Source organism: Narcine bancroftii, chromosome 4, assembly GCF_036971445.1.
Source record: "Narcine bancroftii isolate sNarBan1 chromosome 4, sNarBan1.hap1, whole genome shotgun sequence".
Classification (NCBI taxonomy): Eukaryota; Metazoa; Chordata; class Chondrichthyes; order Torpediniformes; family Narcinidae; genus Narcine; species Narcine bancroftii.
In genome coordinates this window covers 89,799,994-89,823,849 of record NC_091472.1, presented here as the reverse complement: position 1 = coordinate 89,823,849, position 23,856 = coordinate 89,799,994, and the positions used below count along the sequence as shown (strand labels likewise).

General features: G+C 39.8%; 2 protein-coding genes and 1 long non-coding RNA gene across 13 annotated transcripts in view; 1 reads left to right on the top strand and 2 right to left on the bottom strand.

Moving 5' to 3' along the window:
- Positions 1–15,683, top strand: part of dhx57 (DEAH (Asp-Glu-Ala-Asp/His) box polypeptide 57) — a 129,775-nt gene extending 114,092 nt beyond the window's left edge. For all 3 annotated transcript variants that reach the window (XM_069931914.1, XM_069931915.1, XM_069931913.1), the window contains 4 exons: positions 2,340–2,414; positions 3,400–3,534; positions 11,071–11,271; positions 13,796–15,683. In XM_069931914.1, the coding sequence (XP_069788015.1) occupies positions 2,340–2,414; positions 3,400–3,534; positions 11,071–11,271; positions 13,796–13,939 (555 nt within the window). In that variant the 3' untranslated portion in view covers positions 13,940–15,683. The remainder of the gene's footprint in view (positions 1–2,339; positions 2,415–3,399; positions 3,535–11,070; positions 11,272–13,795) is intronic.
- LOC138760812 (uncharacterized) lies at positions 15,684–20,487 on the bottom strand. Of its 2 annotated transcripts, none has more exons than XR_011355884.1 (2): positions 19,903–20,487; positions 15,684–19,364 (listed from the first exon to the last, which is right to left on the bottom strand). It is a non-coding gene; the product is annotated as an uncharacterized lncRNA (long non-coding RNA). The 2 variants fall into 2 exon arrangements; XR_011355885.1 differs by having other exon boundaries at positions 20,427–20,485.
- A 2,774-nt stretch (positions 20,488–23,261) lies between these two features.
- Positions 23,262–23,856, bottom strand: part of gemin6 (gem (nuclear organelle) associated protein 6) — a 36,551-nt gene continuing 35,956 nt past the window's right edge. For all 8 annotated transcript variants that reach the window (XM_069931961.1, XM_069931958.1, XM_069931955.1 and 5 more), the window contains one exon: positions 23,262–23,776. In XM_069931961.1, the coding sequence (XP_069788062.1) occupies positions 23,392–23,776 (385 nt within the window). In that variant the 3' untranslated portion in view covers positions 23,262–23,391. The remainder of the gene's footprint in view (positions 23,777–23,856) is intronic.

Here is a 23,856-nt window from a genome sequence, read left to right as displayed (position 1 = left end):
GAGTGGCATTGCTCATCAGGAAAAATATCACAGCTGTGCTCAGGCAGGACAGACCTGAGGGCTCATCTACTGAGGCTATATAGGTGGAGCTGAGGAACGGGAAAGGTATGACCACACTCATGGGGGTTGTATTATAGACCGCCCAATAGTCAGCAAGAATTGGAGGAGCAAATCTATAGAGAGAGATCAGATAGCTGCTGAAGCATAAAGTTGTGATAATAGGAGATTTTAACTTTATTTCCACATATTTCCACATATTGCTTGGGACTCACATACTGTAAAAGGGCTGGATGGCTTGAAGTTTGCCAAATGTGTTCAGGAAAGTTTTCTAAGTCAATTTATGGAAGTACCAACTAGAGAGAGTGCAATACTGGATCTATTAGGAATAAGACAAGACAGGTGACAGAAGTATGTGTATGGGAACATTTTGGGTCCACTAATCATAATGCCATTGGTTTCAATTATGGAGAAGAAGGTCTGGGTCTCAGGTTGAGATTCTAAATTGGAGAAATTCCAATTTTGAGGATTTTGTTTTCTGACAAGGATGTGTTGGGTGAGTGAAAGGCCTTCAGAAGCAAAATTTTAGAGTAAAGAGTTTGTATGTTTATGTCCAGATTAAAGTCAAAGTTAATACATAGGGAACCTTAATCTTTGAGGGATATTGGGGATCTGTTTTGGAAGCGGAGAGATGTATAGCAGGTATAGGCAGCATGGAGTAAATGACGAACTTGAGGTGTATAAAAAATGCAAGTCAGAAAGACTAAAAGAAATCATAAGGTTGCTTTGGAAGACAATGTGAAGGAAAATCCTAAGGGTTTCTACAGGTATATGAAAGATAGTAAGGGACAAAATTGGTCCCATTGAAGATCAGAGTAGTTGGCTATATATGGAGCCAAAAGAGATGGGGGAAATCTTAAATGTTTTTTTTTTTTGCATCTGTATTTACTCAGGAAACTGGCATAGAGTCATGGAAAGTAAGAAAAGCAAGCAGTGAAGTCATGGAACAATACAGATTAAAGAGGAGGAAGTGCTTGTTGCCTTAAAGCAAATAAGGGTGGATAAATCCCTAGGGCCTGACAAGATATTCTCTTGGACCTTGAGGGAGCTTAGTTTAGAAATTGCAGGGGCTCTGGCAGAAACAGTTAAAATGTCTGATGCTGGAGGATTGGAGGGTAACTTATGTTGTTCCATGGTTTAAAAAAGGCTCCAAAAGATTTTTTAAAATGTTTTAATGCCTCGTATCTCCCCTCATTCTTCTATACTCCAGGGAATAAAGTACTAACCTGTTTAACCTTATGCTGCAACTCAATTCTTGAAATTCAGCCAACATCCTTGTAAATTTTCTCTGCTTTCTTTCAATCTTATTAATATCTTTCCTGTAGTTTGGTGACCAAAACTGCACACAGAGAAATTATAGGCTGGTGAGTCTTGTCTACAGTAGTAGGTAAATTATTGGAAAGTGTTCTGAGAGATTGGATATACAAGCATTTGGACTGATTAGGGATAGTCAATATGGCTTTGTGTGTGGTAGGTCGTGCTTAACCAATCTTACAGATTCTTTTGAAGAGATTACTAGAAAAGGTGATGAAGGAAAGGCTGTGGATGTTGTCTACATAGACTACAGTAAGGCCTTGACAAAGTCCCACATGGGTGCAGGTCAATGGGACAAGGCAGAATAATAGTTTGGCACAGACTAGAAGGGCTGAAGAGCCTGTTTCTGTGTGTAATGTTCTTTGGTTCTATGTGTATAAGAAAGGAATGTTAAGGTTGCGCCCTTTATGAGGCAAGTAAATGGAGATATAACCTTTTAAGAGATGTGTAACATGGCTATTATTTTAATTTAATATGTAAATGGAGCATTGTACATAAAAAAATACTTTTTATTGAAGGTTCTTCTTGTTAATTGTAGACATGGCATTAAAATGTACTCTTATCTCCTGAGATTTATAAATATGTTTGTCCAGGATTAAAAATGTACAACTAGAGGCTGAGCCTCCAGTCCTCCACCAAATAATTCAGTATTTTTCTGGCTCAATCAGGACAGCAGCAGCCAAACTTAAGTAGGGAAGGGGTGGCATCTACTGATCTCCAGTGATTTTCATTAGTTCAAGGTTGATGAGAAGCCTCTCCAAAAGGTACAATTGGGTATTAAGGAATTGTATCCCAGCAGATAAAATCTTTTATCATTAATTTGGGATTCTGCCTCATTGAAGTTTTTACATAGTTTGTTGACATATCAATGTGCTGTGTATATCCTGATTTTGATTTTTCAGATTTATTTCATATATAATAACTCAAAATGATTTTAAAAAAAACCTTGTCATTTGCATCTCTTCTAGGCCAACTCCAATGCTGGAAACATGAAATTAATTTCAGCAATATTGTGTGCTGCTCTTTATCCCAATGTCGTCCAGGTCAGTACAGAACTCCTATAATTTGCATTTTGACTCTGTAATTCAGTAAAAATTTGAATTTTTGAGAGTATTGAGTAGGGATCAGACATTAACTAAGGTCTTACACAGAAAGGTAAAATTGGAACTTTATTTTTACCTTGTTTTGTCTTAAATACATGTCAGAGAAAGTTAACCCATCTGGCAATTTCTCCATTCATGTAGTTCTGAGCAGGATGGATTCCAGGGATCATACCCTCTAATGGAGGGAAACAATACTGCAGTTCAGTGAGTAATGAATGACTATTGAAATAATAAGCAGGCTGTGAACTTTTTGAACTTAGTCTTCATTGACTGTACTTGAAACTGACCAGTATTAACGTTCCAACTATTTGGTGCTTGTCAAAAGTACTGGCTTACCACCTTAATAGGTAAAATTCAGAAATGGAGCTGATGAAATAGATTTAGGTACAAAAAAAGTACTAATGAGCAAACTGATGATAAAATCAGCCAGAAAGAACTTAAAGTATTAAGAGGCTTTATATTTATATCAAGGTATCTATCATGTTCTATTGCACAGAGCTGTGAACAAGCCTCATCTGGAGAACTGCATTCATAAGAATAAGAAATTAAAGCAGGAGTAGACCATTCAACCAAACTTGCCTACACCCCCATTAAATAAGATAACGGGTGATCTCTGCACAAATCCATATTGCATGATTCCTTTAATACCTAAAAATCTATTGCATATGTTCAGCAAAAAAGCCTGATTTCAGATTAAAATTAATTATTTTCATTTTTTACATGAAAATGGTGATGAGGTAAAGATCAGGTGTGATTTTTTTGTGGAACAGCAGAAGAGGTCAAAGAGTCTGAGTGGCCTATTCCTGCACCTATATTTTATTGTCTTATATCAGTATAGTAGAGAAAATCTGAGAAGTTGGGGTGCAGAAGGTGATCAAACTGCATGGACATTAGAGATCAACATAAAAGTTTCTATTGTATCCAGGTGACTGCTCCTCCAAGTAAGTACACACAGACCATGTCAGGTGCAGTGAAGTTGCCACCAAAACCAGAGGAGTTGCACTTCATCACAAAGAATGATAGAAATGTTCACATCCACCCTTCTTCCGTGAACTATCAGGTGAGTGAGTGAGTTTCCTTTGTTCCATGAAAGGTTGGTGGGAGCCAACAAATGCAAGCCATTTTCAGTCCTTTATATTGTGTATGGGGCTTATTAATTTCTGTTGATGTCCTACTGTTTTGACAGGATTTAGTAATTGCTATAGCATTCACCTCTGGAGTTTGATGTAGCCTAATGAAAATGGCACCATCTGAATTGACTGCTGCAAAGTTGCATGTTTCTGTCGAACGTGGTTATGTGCATCTACTGTCCCTGTGAAAAATGTTTGGAAGAGTTTATTGAGCCATGCTAACCAAGGTTCCGATGCAACCCAGTTCTAATTGCATGCATTTGATGCACATACCTCTAATCCTTTCATATTCTCTTTACCTTGAATGTTGTAATTATATCTGCCTTTATCACTTCCTCTGGAAGCTTGCTCCATGTACTCACTGCCCTCTTTGTGAAAAACTCGGCCCTCAAGTCCTCTTTAAATCTTTCCCTTCTCATCTCAGCTCTCTTGTTTTAGACTTCCCTGCACTAGAAAAAAGACTGTGACCATCTAAATTATCTATGCACTTCATGATTTTATTAACCTCTTTCAGGACACCCCTTGCCCTTCTAAGTTCCAGGGAAAACTGTTCCAGCCTATCTTTATATTTTATAAATATATAAAACGGAAGAGGGTGGCCAGAGTTAACATAGGACCCTTGGAGGATGAGAAAGGAAAACTGGTAGCAAAAATTGAGGAAATGGCTGAGGCATTAAACAAATATTTTGTGTCAGTCTTCACGGTGGAAGACACGTCCAGCATGCCCAAGTGCGGAGTTAAGGATGCAAATGTTGGAGAGGGCCTTGATAAAATAGTTGTTACAAAGGAAGTAGTGATGGAGAAACTAATGGGACTAAAGCCAGACAAATCACCTGGTCCTGATGATATGCATCCAAGGGTTCTGAAGGAAATGGCAGAAGTTATAGTTGATGCATTGGTGGTCATATACCAAAATTCCTTGGATTCTGGGCAGGTCCCGGCAGACTGGAAGACAGCAAATGTCACGCCACTTTTTAAGAAGGGATGTAGGCAGAAGACTGGAAATTATCGGCCAATTAGCTTGACGTCTGTAGTTGGAAAAATGGTTGAAGCCGTCATTAAAGATGAAATAGTGAAACTTTTGGAACGTAAGGGTTCAATCAGGCAGATGCAGCATGGTTTTAGAAAGGGAAGATCTTGTTTGACAAACTTGTGTTAGGATTCTTTGAGGATATAATGGGTGTGGTGGATAGAGGGGAACAGGTTGATGTTGTATATTTGGATTTCCAGAAAGCATTTGATAAGGTGCCGCACAAGAGACTTCTCAGTAAGTTACAGGAAAGTGGAGTCCGGGGAAGTCTATTGGCCTGGATTGAAAATTGGTTGTCTGACAGGAGGCAGAGAGTCGGGATAAATGGGAGTTTTTCAGGTTGGCAGAGAGTGGTAAGTGGGGTGCCACAGGGGTCAGTGTTAGGCCCACAACTGTTCATCATTTACATTGATGACTTGGAGGAGGAGACAAAATGTGGTGTAGCCGTTTGCGGATGACACCAAATTGAGTGGAAGAGCAAATTGTAATGAGGATGTGGAGAGTCTGCAGAGGGATATAGTTAAGCTGGATGAGTGGGCAAAGGTCTGGCAGATGGAGTACAATGTTAGTAAGTGTGAGGTTATCCACTTTGGCAAGAAAAATAAAAGAGCTGAATATTATTTAAAGGGTGAAAAACTACAGCATGCTGTTGTGCAGAAGGACTTGGGAGTGTTTGTGCATGAATCGCAAAAAGTTAGGTTGCAGGTGCAGCAGGTTATTAAGAAGGCAAATGGAATGTTGGCCTTCATCGCTAGAGGAATTGAATTCAGGAGTGGGGAGGTAATGTTGCAACTGTATAAGGTACTGGTGAGACCGCACCTGGAGTACTGTGTCCAGTTCTGGTGAGACCGCACCTGGAGTACTGTGTCCAGTTCTGGTCTCCATATTTGAGGAAGGATATACTGGCTTTGGAGACGGTCCAATGGAAGTTTACTAGGTTGATCCCTGGGATGAAGGGGTTGACTTATGATGAAAGATTAAATCATCTAGGATTGTATTCGCTCGAGTTCAGAAGAATGAGAGATCTTATAGAAACATATAGGATTATGAAGGGTATGGATAGGATAGATGTAGGAAGGTTTTTTGAGCTGGCCGGGGAAACTATAACGAGAGGACACAGTCTCAAGATTCGGGGGAGTAGATTTAGGACAGAGATGAGGAAAAATAGTTTTTCCCAGAGAGTAGTGAATGTTTGGAATTCTCTAACCAGGGAAGTGGTTGAGGCTGCCTCATTAAACATATTTAAAATTCGGTTAGATAAATTTTTACATGATAGAGAAATTAGGGGATATGGGGAGAAGGCAAGTAGGTGGAGTTAGGTCATAAATTAGATCAGCCATGATTGTATTGAATGGTGGAGCAGGCTTGATGGGCCATTTTTGGCCTACTCCTGTTCCTACTTCCTATGTTCCTATATCCAGTCTCTCCTTCTAACTCTAGCCCTCCAGGCTTGCCAACATCCTTGTGAATCTTTTCTGTGTTCTTCCTAGTTCAATCAGCTCCTATAGTACAATGAACAGAATTGCACACAGGCTCACCGGTATATGTGACTGTAACATGATAACCCTCAATTCCCTGATGGATGAAGGCAAACATACCAAATGCCACCCTAGCTACTTGTGTTGACACTTTCAGGCAACTAGAATGATATTGATCATTTGGTGAGAAGAACAGAGCAATAGTAAATAGAATTTAATCCTGATAAGTGACAGGTGATGTACCTTGGGAGGATTAATAAGGGAAGGATGGACACAATGAATGGTAGGGCCCTGGGGATATTGAGCAAAAGAGGGATGGTGGTATGCAAGTCCAGCGATCCATGACTGAAGCAGTACAAGTATAAAGTGGTGAAAAAGTCATCTGGTATGTTGGCCTTCATTAGCTGGGGCAGAGAATGCAAAAGTAAGGTTATGCTACCGTGTTATGAATACAGTACCTGGAATTCTATATGCAGTTCTGATCACATAACAGAAAGAACATGACTGCATTGAAGGTTGCAAAAGAGAATGTTGTCTGGGATAACACATTTCTAATTCCAAGGAGAAACCAGATAGGCTGCCCTCCTTGGAGTGGAGAAGGCAGAGATAGGATAGATAATGAGAAATTCAAAGTAGTGATATCTAAAACTAGTGAGCGTAGTTTGTGTAAGGAACAAAATGTTTAGAGGGGATCTGAGGAAAATCCCTCTCACCTTGTAACAAACTGCCTGTGGGTGGTGGGGGCAGGTTTCTTCAACATTTAAGATGTATCTAATTAGCCTCTTTCACACTTGCATCCCACTAAATTCACACTTGCATCCCACTAAATTAGCCGTTCAGTGTCCTGGGATAGGAATGGGGGTTTGTCTTCTCACACTTGACCACTCCTACCTGGGACAGTGAATGCTTTTACACTTGCAAGGAACCATCCCCGGGGTTAGGACTGTTCTACATTCTACCGGTGATGGCATGACACATCAAGCAATGGAGAACTTGTCCTAAATCCTGATCAATGTATTATGATCTTATATTTGGACAAAATTAATCATGCCTAATTATAGCATAATTAAGCTTTATGTACAGAACAGTATGAGCCCTTCAGCTCCTGTTGTTGTTGTGCCCACTAATAAAAACCTTTATAAGGGACCATGGGAAACTACTATCAATAAATAGCAAAAGTGGACAATTTTTAAACAGGGTGGTAGCACTATAGTACTCAATTTATAGAGCATGGGAAGTTTGTAGCGCCTTAGTGCACAATTTGTACAGCATAGGAAAGTTGGTAGCACTATCACGTACAATTTTATAAATACTGTGGGAAAAAGTGATGGTGGACCTGCCCTCCCAGAATGCCATGTGGCAGAGAAAGGACTGTATGCCCGGCTGCATACATGGACCATTTGGAGGGGTTTCTCTGCCACATGGCATTCTGGGAAGTCAGGTCTGCCATTGCTTTTTCCCACGGTCTTTATAAATTGTGGGTTATAGCGCTACCAATTTTCCCACGCTGCTTAAAAATTGTCCTCTATTGCTATTTATTTCCTTCCTCTCTCTCTCTCCCCACTACGACTTTCCCATGGCAAAATTTAAACCTTCATTTTAATCTTTTCTTCCTTCACTTTCCTGCACTCACACAAAAACTTGGGTCATTTCAATCCCACAATGCACTTACCTGTTTTGCACTTGCCTGATTGCAACACCGGGGTCGAGGTCGTCAATCCCCTGTGTGAGGCTGATTGGGGGTTAATTCCTGGGATATCTTGCAAGTGTATAAGGGGCTAATGAATGCTTGAATTGCTGAGGCATCGAATACATGGTAAGTATTAGTACATAGAATACTACAGCATAGTACAGACCCTTCGGCCCTCAAAATGCCAACCCATGTATTCCTTTTTTTTTTAAAAGGGCTAAACCCACATTAACCCTCTATTTTTCTTTCATATGCCTGACTAAGAGTCTCTTAAATGCCCCTGATGTTTCAGTTTCCACCACCATTCCTGGCAAGGCATTCCAGGCACCCACAAACTTCCCTCCCTTAACCTTGTACATATATCCTCTGGTGTTTATTGATCCTGCCCTGGGAAACAGGTGCTGGCTGTCCACACTATCTATGCCTCTCATAATTTTATAGACCTCTATCAAGTCTCCTCTCATCCTTCTACACCCCAAAGTGAAAAGTCCCAGCTCTGCTAACCTTGCTTCATAAGACTTGTTTTCCAATCCAGACAACATCCTGGTAAATTTCCTCTGCACCCTCTCCATAGCTTCCAAATCCTTCCTATAATTAGGTGATCAGAACTGAACACAATACTCTAAGTGAGGTCTTACCTGAGATTTGTAGAGTTGCAACGTGACCTCTCTACTCCTGAACTCAATCCCTTATTAATGAATCCCAGCATTCAATAGGCCTTCTTAACTATCCTTTCAACTTGTGCAGCAACCTTAAGGGATGTATGGATTTTAACCCCAAGATCCTTCAGTTCACCCACACTCTTAAGTAACCGACCATTAACCTCAGCCTTCAGCTTCGTCCTTCCAAAATACATCACCTCACATTTATCCAGATTGAACTCTATCGATCACTTTTTTGCCCAACTCTCCATTTTGTCTACACCCTCTTGTAACCTTGACAACCTCCAGCTCCATCCAACACTCCTCCAACCTTCATGTCATTCACAAATTTACTCACCCATTCTTCCTCCTCATCATCCAGGTTATTTATAAAAGTCACAAAGAGCAGGAGTCCCAGAATAGATCACTGTGTCACTCCACTAGTCACTGATCTCCAGGCAGAATACTTTCCTTCCAATACTACTCTCTACTTCTACAAGCCAAATCTTTATCCATACAGCCAAGGTTCCACTGATCCCATGCCTTATAACTTTCTGGATGAGTCTCTCATGGGATACCTTGTCAAATACCTTGATAAAATCCATGTAGACCACATCTACCACCCTACCTTCATCAATTTCTATTTTTACCTCCTCAAAAAACTCAATTAGGCTCGTGAGGCTCAACTTTCCCTTCACAAAGCTATGCTGACTATCCTTGAGTAGAGTGTACTTCTCCAAATGCTCATCGATCCTATCCTTAAGAATCCTCTCCATCAGTTTGCACACCACTGACGTAAAACTCACCAGTCTATAATTCCCAGGATTCTCCCTATTACCTTTTTTAAACAAGGGGACTACATTTGCCATTTTCCAATCCTCTGGCACTTCCCAAAGAGGATTCAAAGATCACAGCTACTAAGCCAGGTATCACTTCTCTCATCTCCCACAGCAACCTGGGATATATCAAGTCTATCCAGCATATTTTTGGTCACGTAATGTTGCAATGACATGCCTCAGCTGAAAAGAGTAAATCATGGTGGATGTTATATATCCTGCAATTGGGGAAGGGCCAACTGTGAAACATATCTGTGGTTAGTAAGGAATTACTTAAGGTGGTATGTGAGTGTTTAAAAAAAGCGATTGAGAACCACTAGTGTATTGAATGCGGAAGAGGAGAGAACAAGGTATTCAGAGAAGAGAAAAGTTGAGAAAGGAAATGTTTACATTCCACAGTGGTTAAAGAGGAAATCTTGGTAAGGAGGGAAGGTGACATATTGGAAGTTGCAGTGCAGAAGGTGGTGTTGTCAGATTAGATGTGGCACAGTGGAAGAAACGAGAAGGATGGAGCAGGGACCTTGCAGGAAGCAGATGGGAGGAATTGGAGTTTGGTTGCTATCCAATCAAGGGGCTTGTAGTGGTTGATTCTCATCTATTCTCTCTAAGGGGAGACAGAAATCCAGGGAGAGCTGCAGATAGACCATGTGAAACATGGAATGATGATAATTAACAGCAAAGCTGATGAAATCTTCTAATTCTGTACAAGAGCAGGAAACTGCACTGATTAAAATAAGAGGCATAAAAATGAAGAAGGCTGCCTGGATGTGGCTGAACCAAAGAAAACCTCTGTCTTAAGAAAATATTTCCCATAGGGATCTGGCTGAGAATTGATAACCTACCTGTGCAGAAACATTCTGTTTAACATTTATTTTTTTTTAAATCAGCAATTCCTCTATAATTAGTTGTGGCTTCACAAAGTTCTGACTAGCTTTGTTCTCTGAATACACAATACATTTCAAAGTGGAGGATTCAGCAGTTTGAGCAGTATCAAGTGGGGGGGGGGGGCGAAACTTAATTAACATTTTGGGTCTGAATCCTTCATCAAGTCTCGATGCCACAGGATGTTTTCATAACATCAGTATCTCTTGTATCAGATGGTAGTTCCACACCAAGTGGAGATGTTGAACCTTCTAACAATATTAGTACAGTAAAACTGTTGTTATCCAGCACCTATGGGGATTGGTAGATGGTGGATAAGTTAATTTTCTGGATGCTTGAGATTACATGTTATGTGATTGGCGAACTAATAGCAAGGCGAGCCCATTTTAAACTTCGGTATTTTTTTACCTATTTATTTTCTGCAAATTTTTTTTGGCTGTTTGCTTGAATTTCATTGTTTTTACTGTACTTTGAAATTCCTCACTTCATCAAAAGTGCCTCTGAATCTGTAGACTTCCTGATACATAAAAATATTCCTAGGGTACTGCTAGGGAAGTTATAATTCTTTTGATTAAAGCAAGGCCCCATCAGCCCTGCAGGCAGATATAAACTACCTCGTGGCCCCATTTAAATAGGAGCAGGTGAGTTCTTCCAATCACCTGGCCAATAACTTAACCTCTCACCCACAATGCTAAAAAGAGATTATTGGATTCCCACCTCGTTCATACTGGGACTTTGTGCAAATGGTCACTGCATTTTTTGTAACACTGACTGCAATTTGTTTTAGACTACATTGTCGATCTTAAAAAAAACAGTAGCCTATTGTCATCCTTTATGCTTAAATGATTTTGAATTTACCTCCCTGTATGAGAAATTTGAATCGTGTCACTCACTCTGTTTGGATCCTAGGTCCGTCACTTCGAAAGTCCATACTTGGTGTACCATGAAAAGGTGAAAACCAGCCGAGTGTTTCTCCGAGACTGTAGCATGATTTCACTGTACCCTCTTGTGCTGTTTGGGGGTGGCCAGATCAATGTGGAACTCAGGAAGGGACAGTTTATAATCTGTCTCGATGATGGGTGGATCCAATTTGCAGCTGCCTCCCATCAGGTGAGGTTCTGGTGCTGGGTAGATGGTGAATCAGGTGGTGAAAAATTGTTATTCAATTTCATTGAAATGGATACTCTGCTCAATTGTTTGGTTGGATGAGTGACTTGGGGAAGATTTTAAGTTTTATGATTGTCTCTGCTGGATCAGCCACATCAGCTGGTCAGAGTTTTGAATATTAAAACTTTTGCTGTCATTCTTGGACTGTGCAGAGGGCAGCAGGGTAACATTAGGCTGAGGGCTTCACTCTTCCAGTCTGATGTCAGCCAAACCTGGTGCAGGATCCATTCATTTGAAAGGAAGATTCGTGGTCCACTAGTTAGGAGGGTTTTCCTGAAATTTTATTTTTATCTGCTTTTCATTTAACCATTTCAAAAATTGCCATAGACAAATACAGTTAGAATTTTATACAAATTACATTTAGTTGATGGTACTTTTTTTAACCACTGGTCTAACATTTTAATCAGGTCTAACATTTAACAATCTGCTGGAGGATTCAATCTAGCAGGGCAACCAGCATCAATAGGAGAAAATGAATGGTCCATGAATCGGGGCAAAATCCTTCATTAAGTCGTGATTTTTTTTTTATCTTCATCTTTTGTTTTTCCAGATTCCATCATCTGAAGTCTCTTGTGTGTCTCCAGATCTAGCATTTACCTTTGTGTAGTTTATAGCCACAGTTCATATCCATTCCTCAGGTATTACTGAAATGTCTGGGCATTTTAACTTTTCTGTTCCCAAAGAGATTGGGGAAATATTTTCCAGTATTTTCAAACCTCACCTCCTCAATTGACCTGAGGTTTTTTTTGTGATATTTTGCCTTTTTCATTAGCTTCTGGTGAGATCTATATTTTGTAATTATTTTTGTACAGGATAGCCTAGACTGCTAAGTCTCTTTTTAACTCTCAAATTATTTTATAGGGCAATAGTGTATCATACACACACACTCAGTCACCCCACATATCATTACATACACGTACAGTGCCCTCCATAATGTTTGAGACAAAGACACTTTTTCCCATTTATTTGCCCCTGCACTCCAGTTTTACATTGGTAATCAAACAATTCACATGTGATTTAAGTGCACATTCCAGATTTTGTTAATGGGTACACAGTCCCCTCATTTCAGGGTACCACATTTGGGACATACAATGGAATGCATATTAAAGAAGTCATTTTAGTACTTTGTTGCATATCCCTTGCATGCAATGACTGCTTGAAGTCTGTGATTCAAAGACATCACCAGGTGTTGAGTATCTTCTCTGATGATGCTCTGCTGGGCCTCTACTGCAGCCATCTTCAGCTCTTGCTTGTTTTGGGGCTTGTCCTCGTAAATTTTCTCTTCAGCATGTGGAAGGCATGCTCAAATGGATTCAGGAAATTTCCATTTTTAGCTCGAGCAACTCCTTTGTTCCTTTAGCAGTGTGCTTGGGATCATTGTCTTGCTATAGGAAGAATCACTGTCCAGTGAGTTTGGTGGCATTTGCTTGAATTTGAGCAGATATGTTTCTTTACCCCTCAAAATTCACCTTGTTTCTGCCATCCGCAGTTACATCATCAATGTGCGCCACAACCTACGGCAGCCATACGTACCCGGGCCATAATGCCCCCACCACGTTTCACAGATGAATCTTGAGCAGTTCTTTTACACTATTACATTTTGCTTTTGCCATCACTCTGATTATAGGTTAATTGGTCTCATCTGCCACAACACCTTTTTCCAGAATTCTGCAGGCTCTTTGATACACTTCTTGGTAAACTGTAATCTGGCCATCCTGTTTCTGTGCAATCTAGTGGTTTTCAACTTGCAGTGTAGCCTCTGTATTTCTGTTCATGAAATCTTCGGCAGACAGTAATCATTGATACATCCACCTGAAGATATGTTTCTGATCTGTGGAGAGGCATTTGAAAATTTTTCTTCATTATGATGAGAATTCTTCTGTCATCACCAGTCCCCTTTGCGATTACTGAGATCACCAGGTTGCTCTTTCTTCTTGATAATGTTTCAAACAGTTGATTTTGGTCATCCTGAGGTTTGGGTGATGTCTCTTATTGTTTAATTCATATTTTTCAGCCTCATAATGGCTTATTTGACTTTCATTGGCACAATTCTGGTCCTCATGTTGAAAAATGGCAACTACTGACTCCACAGGTGATCAAAAGCTAGAACCAAGCCTAGCTCTATTATACCTGAACCAATAAAGCAATTATTGAGTACTCACAAATATGTGTGAAGCCAAATGTCCCAAACATTATGGTGCCCTTAAATGGGAGAACTATATATAAAAAGTGCTGTAATTTCTACATGGTCAACCCAAAATAACCTTGAATAAAATCTGGAATGTGCACTTTAATCACATGTGAATTGTTGATTACAAATGGAGCACAGGGGCAAATAAAGGAGAAAAAAAAGTGTCTTTCTTCCAAACATTATGAAGGGCACTGTCAACGATGTATGTGCGTAGTCGAGCTTTAATGGGAACACGTTTCCTTTCTAACCAAAATTTCTCCCTCGTACTATTCCCAGATTGCTGAATTGGTCAAAGAACTTCGGTGGGAACTGGACCGGTTGCTGGAGGATAAAATCAAGGAACCTACCATGGATCTCTGTACTTGTCCACGAGGATCACTCATCATTGACATGATTGTAAAACTTGTAACAACTCAATAATGAGACAACTGAAGAGGTTCCCTTTCAAGCTACTGTTCAAATGCATCAAAAACTTTGAGGGGCTGAGGAAGCGCCTGCCTATTCTTTGCCAACCCAAAGTCGCAGCAAATTTCAAATCCATTACTCATGTGGCTTCATCAGTTGCAGATGGGTTTTGTTGAACTCAATGATCTAAATGCCGTGGGTACACAGCCAATACTTGAATCAGTGCAACAAGTCAAATGTTGCTATGTCTCTCAGTAAAGATTACTTGATGATTAACCTGATCAAGTGTAAGAAGCAGCATATTTATCTTTCAATATAGGATTGAAAAGGAAGCTTGCAAAATCATTAAATTATGATGACTTTAAAAGTGGGGTAAACCAAAAAACTAATACATTTGTAAGGTCAAGTTAACCAGCATCCACATTTCCATCAGAGAAATGTTTTGAGTCCAACTTTTGAGTGTTGCTCCATGAAGTTGCTCATACTGTTTGAGGTTCCAGTAGATTGGTAATTTGTAAAGCATTTGCATCAATTAGGAAAAGAAAATTAAATGTGTAACTCAAATTATTACATCTTTCCTGTGACATTGAATGAACCATTTAAGTCGCTGTGAAAATGTGCTCAGCCTTTAAAAGACTCTGCTATCACACAAGTAACTGCTCTGTGTGTTGCACTTTAATATTTCTTGGAATTTAAAATAAATGCCATCATTCTTTAATTAAAGTTGATCTATATATTTACAACCACGTTTTTTTTTGCCTGAAGTTCTCTGCCTAGAATTTTAACTTATTTTTAGCTTGAGGAGGAAAAATAGTTGCTGTACAGACAGGCAGGCAGCCACTTTAATGATAAAATTCCTGGGGAAATGTGTAAAGCTGAAGATTATTGAAATTGAACATAAGGGTACTTGTTGAAATAGGCATCTAACTTTGTATTGTTAAATTGTTTTTCACAATCATGGGACACTTTTTAGCAGGGGTGGCAAAACTTGCTTAAGAGCCACATACCATAAACTTAAGATGTTTGAGAGCTGGAGCAATCATGCCATCACAAGCCACACCCACTAACACTATTGTTCTGGTGGCCATAATACCCAAATGCAGCTGTCGGGAGGCCACCTGAAACCAGAGAACCCATCCCCGAGATGTACTTACTCAACCCACTTCGGGGAGGTATATTCTCTGCTTTTGAGTGCTCCCCAAGGCACCTGAAAACGGCTAGCAGCTTTCAGGTGCCTAGTAGGGGGCGGGCTGATGTCAATCAGCTGGCGACCCAACTCCCCACTGCTGACAGCCCCCCGGCACAGGACTATGGGGCTGGGTCTGCCGGCACAGAGGTTGCCCACCCCTGGTACAGTTTTGTTAGGGAAAGTATTTTCCAATTCTTGTCTTGCAAATCATCCATTTGCAAAAATGCAGATACACTGCAGATAGTGAAGAAGCACTGAAGAAGTTCCCTCCCCGCGAGCCGCACATTACTTGTCAAAGAGCTGCATGTGGCTCGCGAGCCCCGTTTTGGCCACCCCTGCTTTTTAGCCAAGAAGTTCTTTTGAATGGTAGGCATTTTTTGAACAGTTGCATTTGTCATTTCCAGCAGCCAATTTTTTTGGTGATCTGTTGGTAAGGGACAAATATTTAGTTTGAGCAGCAGGAAATCGCTGTTAATCTTTGAAGTTAGCACCAGTGGGATTTTTTTTCAGCCATCACTGAGGATAGACATTTTTATTGAACAAAGTTGAATAAAATACATCAAATCATAATAGGTTTCACTATTTGATTTTTTATTTGTTTCAATTTGCTCATCTGGCATTCAATGCTGTCCTGAAATATCTGTCATTGAATGAAGGGAAGCACAGAGCTTCTCTTTTGTAGGCCATTGGTGAAACAGGTGGATTTTTGTAACAATCCAGTAATTTCATGATTGCAGTGACTATTTTTTCTTGAAATTCCCAGCTGCCAAAGTAGAATTCAAACTTGTGTCAGGATCTGTGTGGTCCATGTGTACAAATGTAATTCCATTAACTAAACCACCTTGTCACCACTTACATTAAATGTCCTAACTTGCTGCACTTATGCCCAATGTTTGACTATTTCAAAACTAATCAATCTGATTGATGCTTAACCTAAACAAATATGTTATCCTTTACTCCTACACATAAATCAAACCGGCATAAACACTGACCATTTTCATACTGGAGTTAAACAAGAAAGTCTGCAGACACTGGGGTTGTGAAGCAATACACAAACATATTGGAGAAACTCAGCAGATCATGCAGTATCTATAGGAAGTAAAGAGTAACCAATGTTTTAGGCCTGGGACCTTGATCAAGGATGAGCAAAAAGCAGGCAGCCATCTGAATAAAAAGGTGAGGGGGGGGAAGGAGTGGAGGAAGAAGGGGTAGGAGGAGCACAGGCAAGCCTGGATATAGGTTAGGGGGTAGAAGAGAAAAAAGCTTAGAAATGATATAACCATATAACAGGCCAGTACGGCCCTTATAGTCCATGCTGAACACATTCTCCCACCTAGCCCCAATAACCCGCACCTACCTCATAACCTTCCATACACTTCGCGTCCATATTACCTATCCAACTTTTCCTTAAATATTAAAATTGAACCCACATCTACCACTTTGGCTGGAACCTCATTCCACACTCTCACCACCCTCTGAGTGAAGAAACTGTTCCCCCTTCAATCTCAGTTCCTGTCTTGTTAAAATCTCTCCCACCCTCAATGGAAAAAGCATATTAACATTTACTCTTATCTGTCACCCCCCCCCCTCATATTTTAACTACCTCTATCAAATCACCAATCTTCTATACTCCAGGATTTAAAGTTCCAGCCTGTTTAACCTTTCCATGTAGGTCAAACCCCAAAACTCATGCAACATTCATGTAAATCTCCTCTGCACCCTCTCCATTTGTTGATGTCCTTCCTATAATTTGGTGGCCAAAATTGCACACAATATTCCAAATTTGGCCTTACCAATCAATGCCTTATACAATTTCAACATGACATCCCAACTCCTGTACTCTGATTTATGAAGGCCAACATACCAAAACCTTCCTACACCACCCTATCTACATGTGACTCCACTTTCAGGGAATTATGTACCAGAATTCCTAAATCCATTTGTTCTACTACACTCCTCAATTGTCTACCTCAGTGGTTCTCAACCTCTTTCCACTCACATACCACTTTAAATAATCCCGTACTAACATCAGAGCCCTATGGCATAAGTGCTCTGTAGTTAGTAAGGGGTTAGTTCAGGTGATATGTGAGTGGGAAGAAAATGGTTGAGAACTACTGGTCTGCCATTTAACGTATATGGCCTTTCTTGATTATTCCTACAAAGTTTTATCCCTCACTATTTTATTTTAATGTACATCTAGAAATCCTTTGGACTCATTTTAACTTTGCATGCCAAAGCAGCCTCATATTTCCTTTTAGCCTTTCTAATTTTCTAAAAATTTTTTGCACTCTTTATATTCCTCAAGCACCTCATTTATTCCCTGCTGCCTATACCTGTTGTACACATCCCTCTTCCTCCAAACCAAATTCCCACTCTCCCTTGAAAAACAAGCCTCCCTATATTTTCTAACCTTTCCTTTAATCCTCACAGGGACATACCAACTCGACTCTCAAAATTTCCCCTTTGTATATCCTCCATTTATCTGCTGCATCCTTCCCAAAAAATAAATTATCCCAATCCACATCTTCTGAATCCTTTCCCACCTCCTCAAAATTTGCCTTGTTCCAATCAAGAATCTCAACCTTGGTCCCAGCCCCATCCTTTTCCATAATTAACATAAAACTAATAGTATTAGAATCACTCGATCCAGAGTTCCCCAACACAAACCTATCACCTGACCTATCTCGTTCCCTAATAAGAGCCTCCTCTCTAGTCAGTTCTTCCATATATTGATTTAGAAAACTTTCCTGAACACATTTGAGAAACTCCAACCCATCCAGTCCTTTTGCAGTATGGGTGTCCCAGCCAATGTATGGAAAGTTAAAATCTCCTACAATCACCAGTTTATGTTTACTACATAATGAGAGTGGGTAGCTCTCAGAATGGAGAGGGAAATGAAAGACATGGGGAAAGGGTTTAACAGAAACTGAAAAAAAATCGATGTTAATAGCAGTAGAAGAGTTTTTTGAAGGGCATCTCGGGTGTTCTGGAATGGAAGAACTCATTCTGGGAACAGATGTGATGGAGGTGAAAGGAATAGAATCCTTACATGGAGACCAGGTGTAGTTGAGGTAACCATGGGAGTTGGTAGCTTTGAAGAAAATGTCAGCAGAAAGTTTGTCTCCTGAGATGGAGAGGGAGTAAGTATTGCCAAAGATGGACCAAGTGAATTTGAGGTCGGGATGAAAGTTGGCTGCAAAGTGAATACAGTTGACAAGCTCATCATGGGTGCATGAAGCAGCACCAACGTAGTTGTCGATGTAGCCGAGCAAGAGTTGAGTCTTGCATGTGTCACCTTACAGCATGGGTTGCAACACACCCAACAAGAAAACAGGCATAGCTGGGACCCATGTGAGTACCCATGGCTTCTCCTTTGTCTTGGAGAAAGTTGTATGAGCCAAGGGAGAAGTTATTGAGGATGAGAACAAGTTCTGGCAGGCAGAATAGGGTAGAGGTGGAGGGGGGATTGGTTGAGTCTGTTATAGAGAAATAAATGAAGGGATTTGAGGCTTTCAGTATGGGGGACAGAGGTGTATGGAGATGGAACCCCTTTCATATCTTTAAATGAGCATTGGTCTTACCCAAGTCTCTTAACTTTTCAGATCTTAACAAGGGTAAAATTGTAAATTGAAAGGACTATAACATTCCTAAGTGTTTCAACTGTAATAACAGAAATCAAGTTTTTGAATGGTTATTATTGCAATATATTTTGAAACCTGTAGTCTAGTCTAATTCCCTGATCTTGAGTTTTCAACAGCTTTTAGCCAGGGTTAAAAATTGAAAATGTTGAAAGTGCTGGTCAGGTAGCATCTAAAGACTAATTCAAATTATTATCATGTCCACAAAAATCTTTTGTTTGTCCTCTGGTGCCTCTATAGCCTCACGGCCTGGTCAGCAGTGAACCCAATGTAACCAAATGACACCTCTTCATCCCTGGTTCAGTCCCAGAAGCATTAGAAAGCAGTCAGTGCCTAAGGCAACCCAGGAGGCCTGCTTGCTGTCGTACATTCGTGAATTCTGGACTAGATTCATTGTTGCCAATGGCCTGCTGTTTGCCATGAGGCCTTTGACTGCTAAGGTGGACCATCATAACAGCTATGTTTAGCTACATGTCCTCCACACTTGGCAGGATTGGCCTCCGAGATTCATTCCTACAGCTCGACCCTGACCTACCTGGTCCACTGCTGTGCTTTTCCTTCTATGTAGGGTTCTCTTCAGAGCTGCTCCTCCTTGGTGGAGAGAAGTTTTTGCCTGTGTTTTGTTGATTACAAGTTCGTGTTCAATGTGCTGCTCACTATTTGCAGAGAGCTTCATATACATTTAAATAGCTCTATCCTTTTTGAATATTTTGTTTGTTTTTTAAAATATATAACATTTTAAATATACAATATATTAAAACTTTTTCTTCCAAACACAACAAACCACTTCCTCCCTCCATACATACAGATCCATTCATCATCAGAGCTTACATGTATTTTAAATATATAGAGTACAATGGGGAAAACTACATTTTTGTATAAGTTACTTTTATAACTTTTTTTCCCCTTCTGTAACTGTATCTAGGCCCCTATGTTGTCCAGGTATGGCTGCCAAACCTTTACAAAAGTCATATTTATTCTTTTAAGTTTGTGATTTTTTTTTTCCATAGGTTTACAGTTGTCCATTTCCAGAGTCCATCATGCTATAAGTAGAGTTAGACTTCTCATTGATAGCGATACATTTTTTGCTACCATTTTTATAAATGAGATTTGAAATTTGGTCAATTTGTTGATAATTTCCTAAAATTTACCTTGTCGATATAGCTCCAGGTCGCCCGTGAAGGCCACTCACGTTATCCTGGTTAATTTTTCTGCGATTTGCTGTTGCTAATGGGCTGTTTTTAAAAACATTACCAGTTGTTTCTGTGAAAAAAAAGTTTATCGAAAATGGGCCCGGTCCCGATCACTTTGGATAATTGAAGTTGTACTGTATTGCTTTCATCACTCTACTTTTTAACTGGGCAGACATTAAAAATAAGTCAATCCTTATATGTGAGTTGTGCACCCTTGTGTAAAAATAGTCTCTCTTGGGATTTAATTGCCTCCATATATTGCTAATATTTAGATCTTTCATATATGAAATTGTGGTTTTTGCGACTTTCGCTCTTGTTATTGTTCTTGCCGATTATCCAGTATTGGGCCCAAGTAAAAATTAAAATATCCTACAACCAGTATACTTTGTCTTCCCACTGCTGTTTTTAAGATGTCCTTCATAAAGGCTTCATCGTCATAATTTAGAGCATAAATATTCATAAATGTCCATGCTTCTGCATACCTTCCAGCTTGACTAATCGAAGTATCTTCTATTAACACTGGTGTACTTTTATTAATTAGAATCGTCATCCTTCTTGCCTTTGAACGAAAGGAAGATGATATTATTTGTCCTACCCATCCTCTCTTTAATTTATCATGTTCCAATTTGATAAGATGTGCTTCCTGCAAAAAGATTATATCCACTTTTAATTTCTTTAAGTGTGCCAAGACTTTCTTCCTCTTCACCATCCTATTTATCCAGTTAATATTAAGACTAATAAACTTTAGTGTTTTATCCATACCATTTTTCAAACAGATTGTATAACAATCTTTCCAATTTTTAAAATACTGTCATAACATTTCTCTTTTAGGAGACATTTCCAACATGTACATTTCCCCTTTAAGAAACACACACACACCCCCTAGCTCTGATGGTGACATTGACAAAGCCCGCAGGTTCTTCCGAAGAAATAACCCTCCCTTTAGCGCTATCTTTTAAAACCACTCCTCTCCTCGCATCATCTTCCCCCCCAAAATCAGAGTTCCCACACTGCTACTTTCCTTACCACCTTTCTATCTTTTCAGAGCTCTTCATATAAACCACAATAGTTTTTCTTTTAACAGTGAAAACAAGATGATTCAGTACTACTAAATATAAATAAAAAGATGTCTTTCAGTTAGTCCTGTTTTGAAATGGTATTTTCAGACCTTTCAGCTGACAACTTTAATCTTTTCATAAAAATTCTTCTATCACTTCTTTATTCTTGAAAATTCATCAATTATCTTCTGAGACATCCACCTTCAATGTTGCTGTGTAAATCATTGAATATTTAAAGTTTCAAGATGTTATCTCTTTACCTCATCAAATTCCTTTCTTTGACCAGGGCAGGGCTAAAATTCTGGAAAAATATTACTTTTGCATTGACCACCACTAATGAGCCATTATTATTTTCTGAATATTCATATACTGCTCCCAATATCGCATCTCTCTCCCGGTAAAAGTCTTGTCGTGGACGCTGTTTGCTGGTTCTTCTTGGTTTGAGGGTCTGGTGAGCTCTTTCAATTTGTAGCTTTGCATTCAACTTGTTTTGTCCCAGCATTTGTGGAATCAATGTTTCAAAGAAAGTCCCCGTCTTTTTCCTCTATTCCTTCTCTTAGTCCAATGATTCTTACATTGTTACATCTGAAATTTTCCATATGATTAATCTTGTCCATCGATGCTTTTTTCTGTCCCACGTTTTTGCTTTTTTTCCCAGTGCCTTTAGCCTGTCTTTTGTTTTGTCCAGCTCAGCCTCCGCACAAATCATTCGTTCGAATAGTCTTCCACAACTTCTTTGATTTCCATTACCTTATCCACGCATCTCTCATCGCTGATTCCACACTCATGAAGTGACTGTGTAGAACTTCCATCTTCTTCAGGATGTTGGTTATATCCTGGGCCAACCCACCCTCCCAGCTCTGCTGGATTCAGCCAGTCTCAAGGCCCCTCCTGAGTCGCTTCTCACCAGACTTCCACTCTGGCTGACCTTTTGCTTCTTCAGTTTTTGCTTTTGGTTACCTTGATCATTTGGCACTAGTTTTATCCATTTTTGACACTAAACTTCTGGTTCTGAGCTTTCTAACCATCATTTTCATACTTTTTGTGGAGAGCTCTTTCAGCTTGTTTACATGGCCATGCCCCAACTAACTCTATCCTTGACATCAAGGATCAACTATAGTTTTACCTGAACATCACATCTTTTTCATTGATCAGAAATGGCTACAGCAGTTATATGGATAGGAAATATTTAGAAACATATATGCATAATCCTGTTTAAGGATGCCTTTTGGAATTTCCTCAGTTCTGGAAGTGTTCCACAGGACAATGGAGCACATCATAGAAGGGATAAATGGGATACGCATGAACATGAATAACATGATCCTACACAGGAGCAACACAAAATGCTACAACTCATCCAGAAGTATGGATTAAAACTAAGCAGAACAGGATGTCAGTTTGGTGTGAAGGAAATCACCTTTCTAGTTGATAAGCTGTCAGAGGCAGGTGTGGAGCCACACAAGAGCAAAGTGAAAGCATTTCCAGAGATGCCCAGACCCACAGACAAAAAGGCCATATTGAGAGTGATGGGAATGATCAATTTCATTGGTAAATTTATCCCAAACCTGTTTTCCAAAACAATGTACCTAAGAACGTTGTTAAGTGACAAATGTGAATTCAAGTGGATGGCCAACTACAAAGAAGAATGGGGACAACCGAAGACCATTCTAAATACAGAACAAGTGCTTTTGATGTTCTTTGACCCATCCAGGACAAAAATATCCATGGACACTTCAAAAGAGGGAATAGGTGGCATACTATTTCAGACTAAGAGAAGATTGGAGGACAGTTGCATTCACAAAGATGATGACCACATCTGAATGTCACAGTGTGCAGATAGAGAAAGAGTACCTAAGTCTGGTCCATGAACTTTAAAAAAAAAAAATCCATAGCCATGTATACGGTCTACCGTCATTTGTGGCAGACAGACCACAACCCATTGATAGCTATAATCAAGAAAAATGTCAGTGAAATGTCACTGATGATCCAAAGACTAATGATGAAGCATCAACGTTATGACTTTGAATAGGTGTACACACCAGGGAAATGTATTGTGCTGGTTGATGCACCATCCAGGGCAACAACAGAGTGAAGCACACAATAAAAGATCCACAGACACAGATGTGAATCTCCATGAGAACCTCATCACTGAATCTCTTCCCATATCTGACATGAAATCCAAGCAGATCACAGCTGAAACAGGAAAGGACAGTTCTACAGAAGGTCAAGTATCTGAATGAAGGTTGGCCTAGAGGCAAGTGTCAATACCACAACATCATTTTTACTCTGCACAGCAGCAATAAAAACACTATCACGTGGGTTGCAGAGTATTGATGGAAGAACAATTAATATTTTACACTGGGCTTGGAGATACTAAATTTTACATTAATCATTCGTTTTTGTGAATACTTTCTGGATTACAGCTGATGAGGCTTTGAACTCGAGATAAGATAATTTCATTAGAACTATTGCAGTCTTCCAGATTATATGGTGGAGAAACCGTCAATACCCCAGCCACACACAGCATCTTATTTTGGTCCCCTTGCTCTGAAACTGGAATCCGATTTTTCTCCAACCAAGACTTGAGGCGGGATTTCCGTTGTTCAAGCTCCTCATTGCTGTAGGTCCTAGTGGCTGCTGGCATAAACAAGGCAGAGAGTTTCTCAGTGATGTTGCTTTCTCCTTCATTGATCAGCTCCACTGCTTGGATTGCATGACCCATAACAGTTACAACGGACACTTTCCCAGCATCTATGAAGTTCACTAGGACAATGCTGTAAGAAATTAAAGACCACAATAATCACCAGGGGGAAAAGAAAGACAGAAACAACTGTTAAAAGTCACTTCTTCGAAC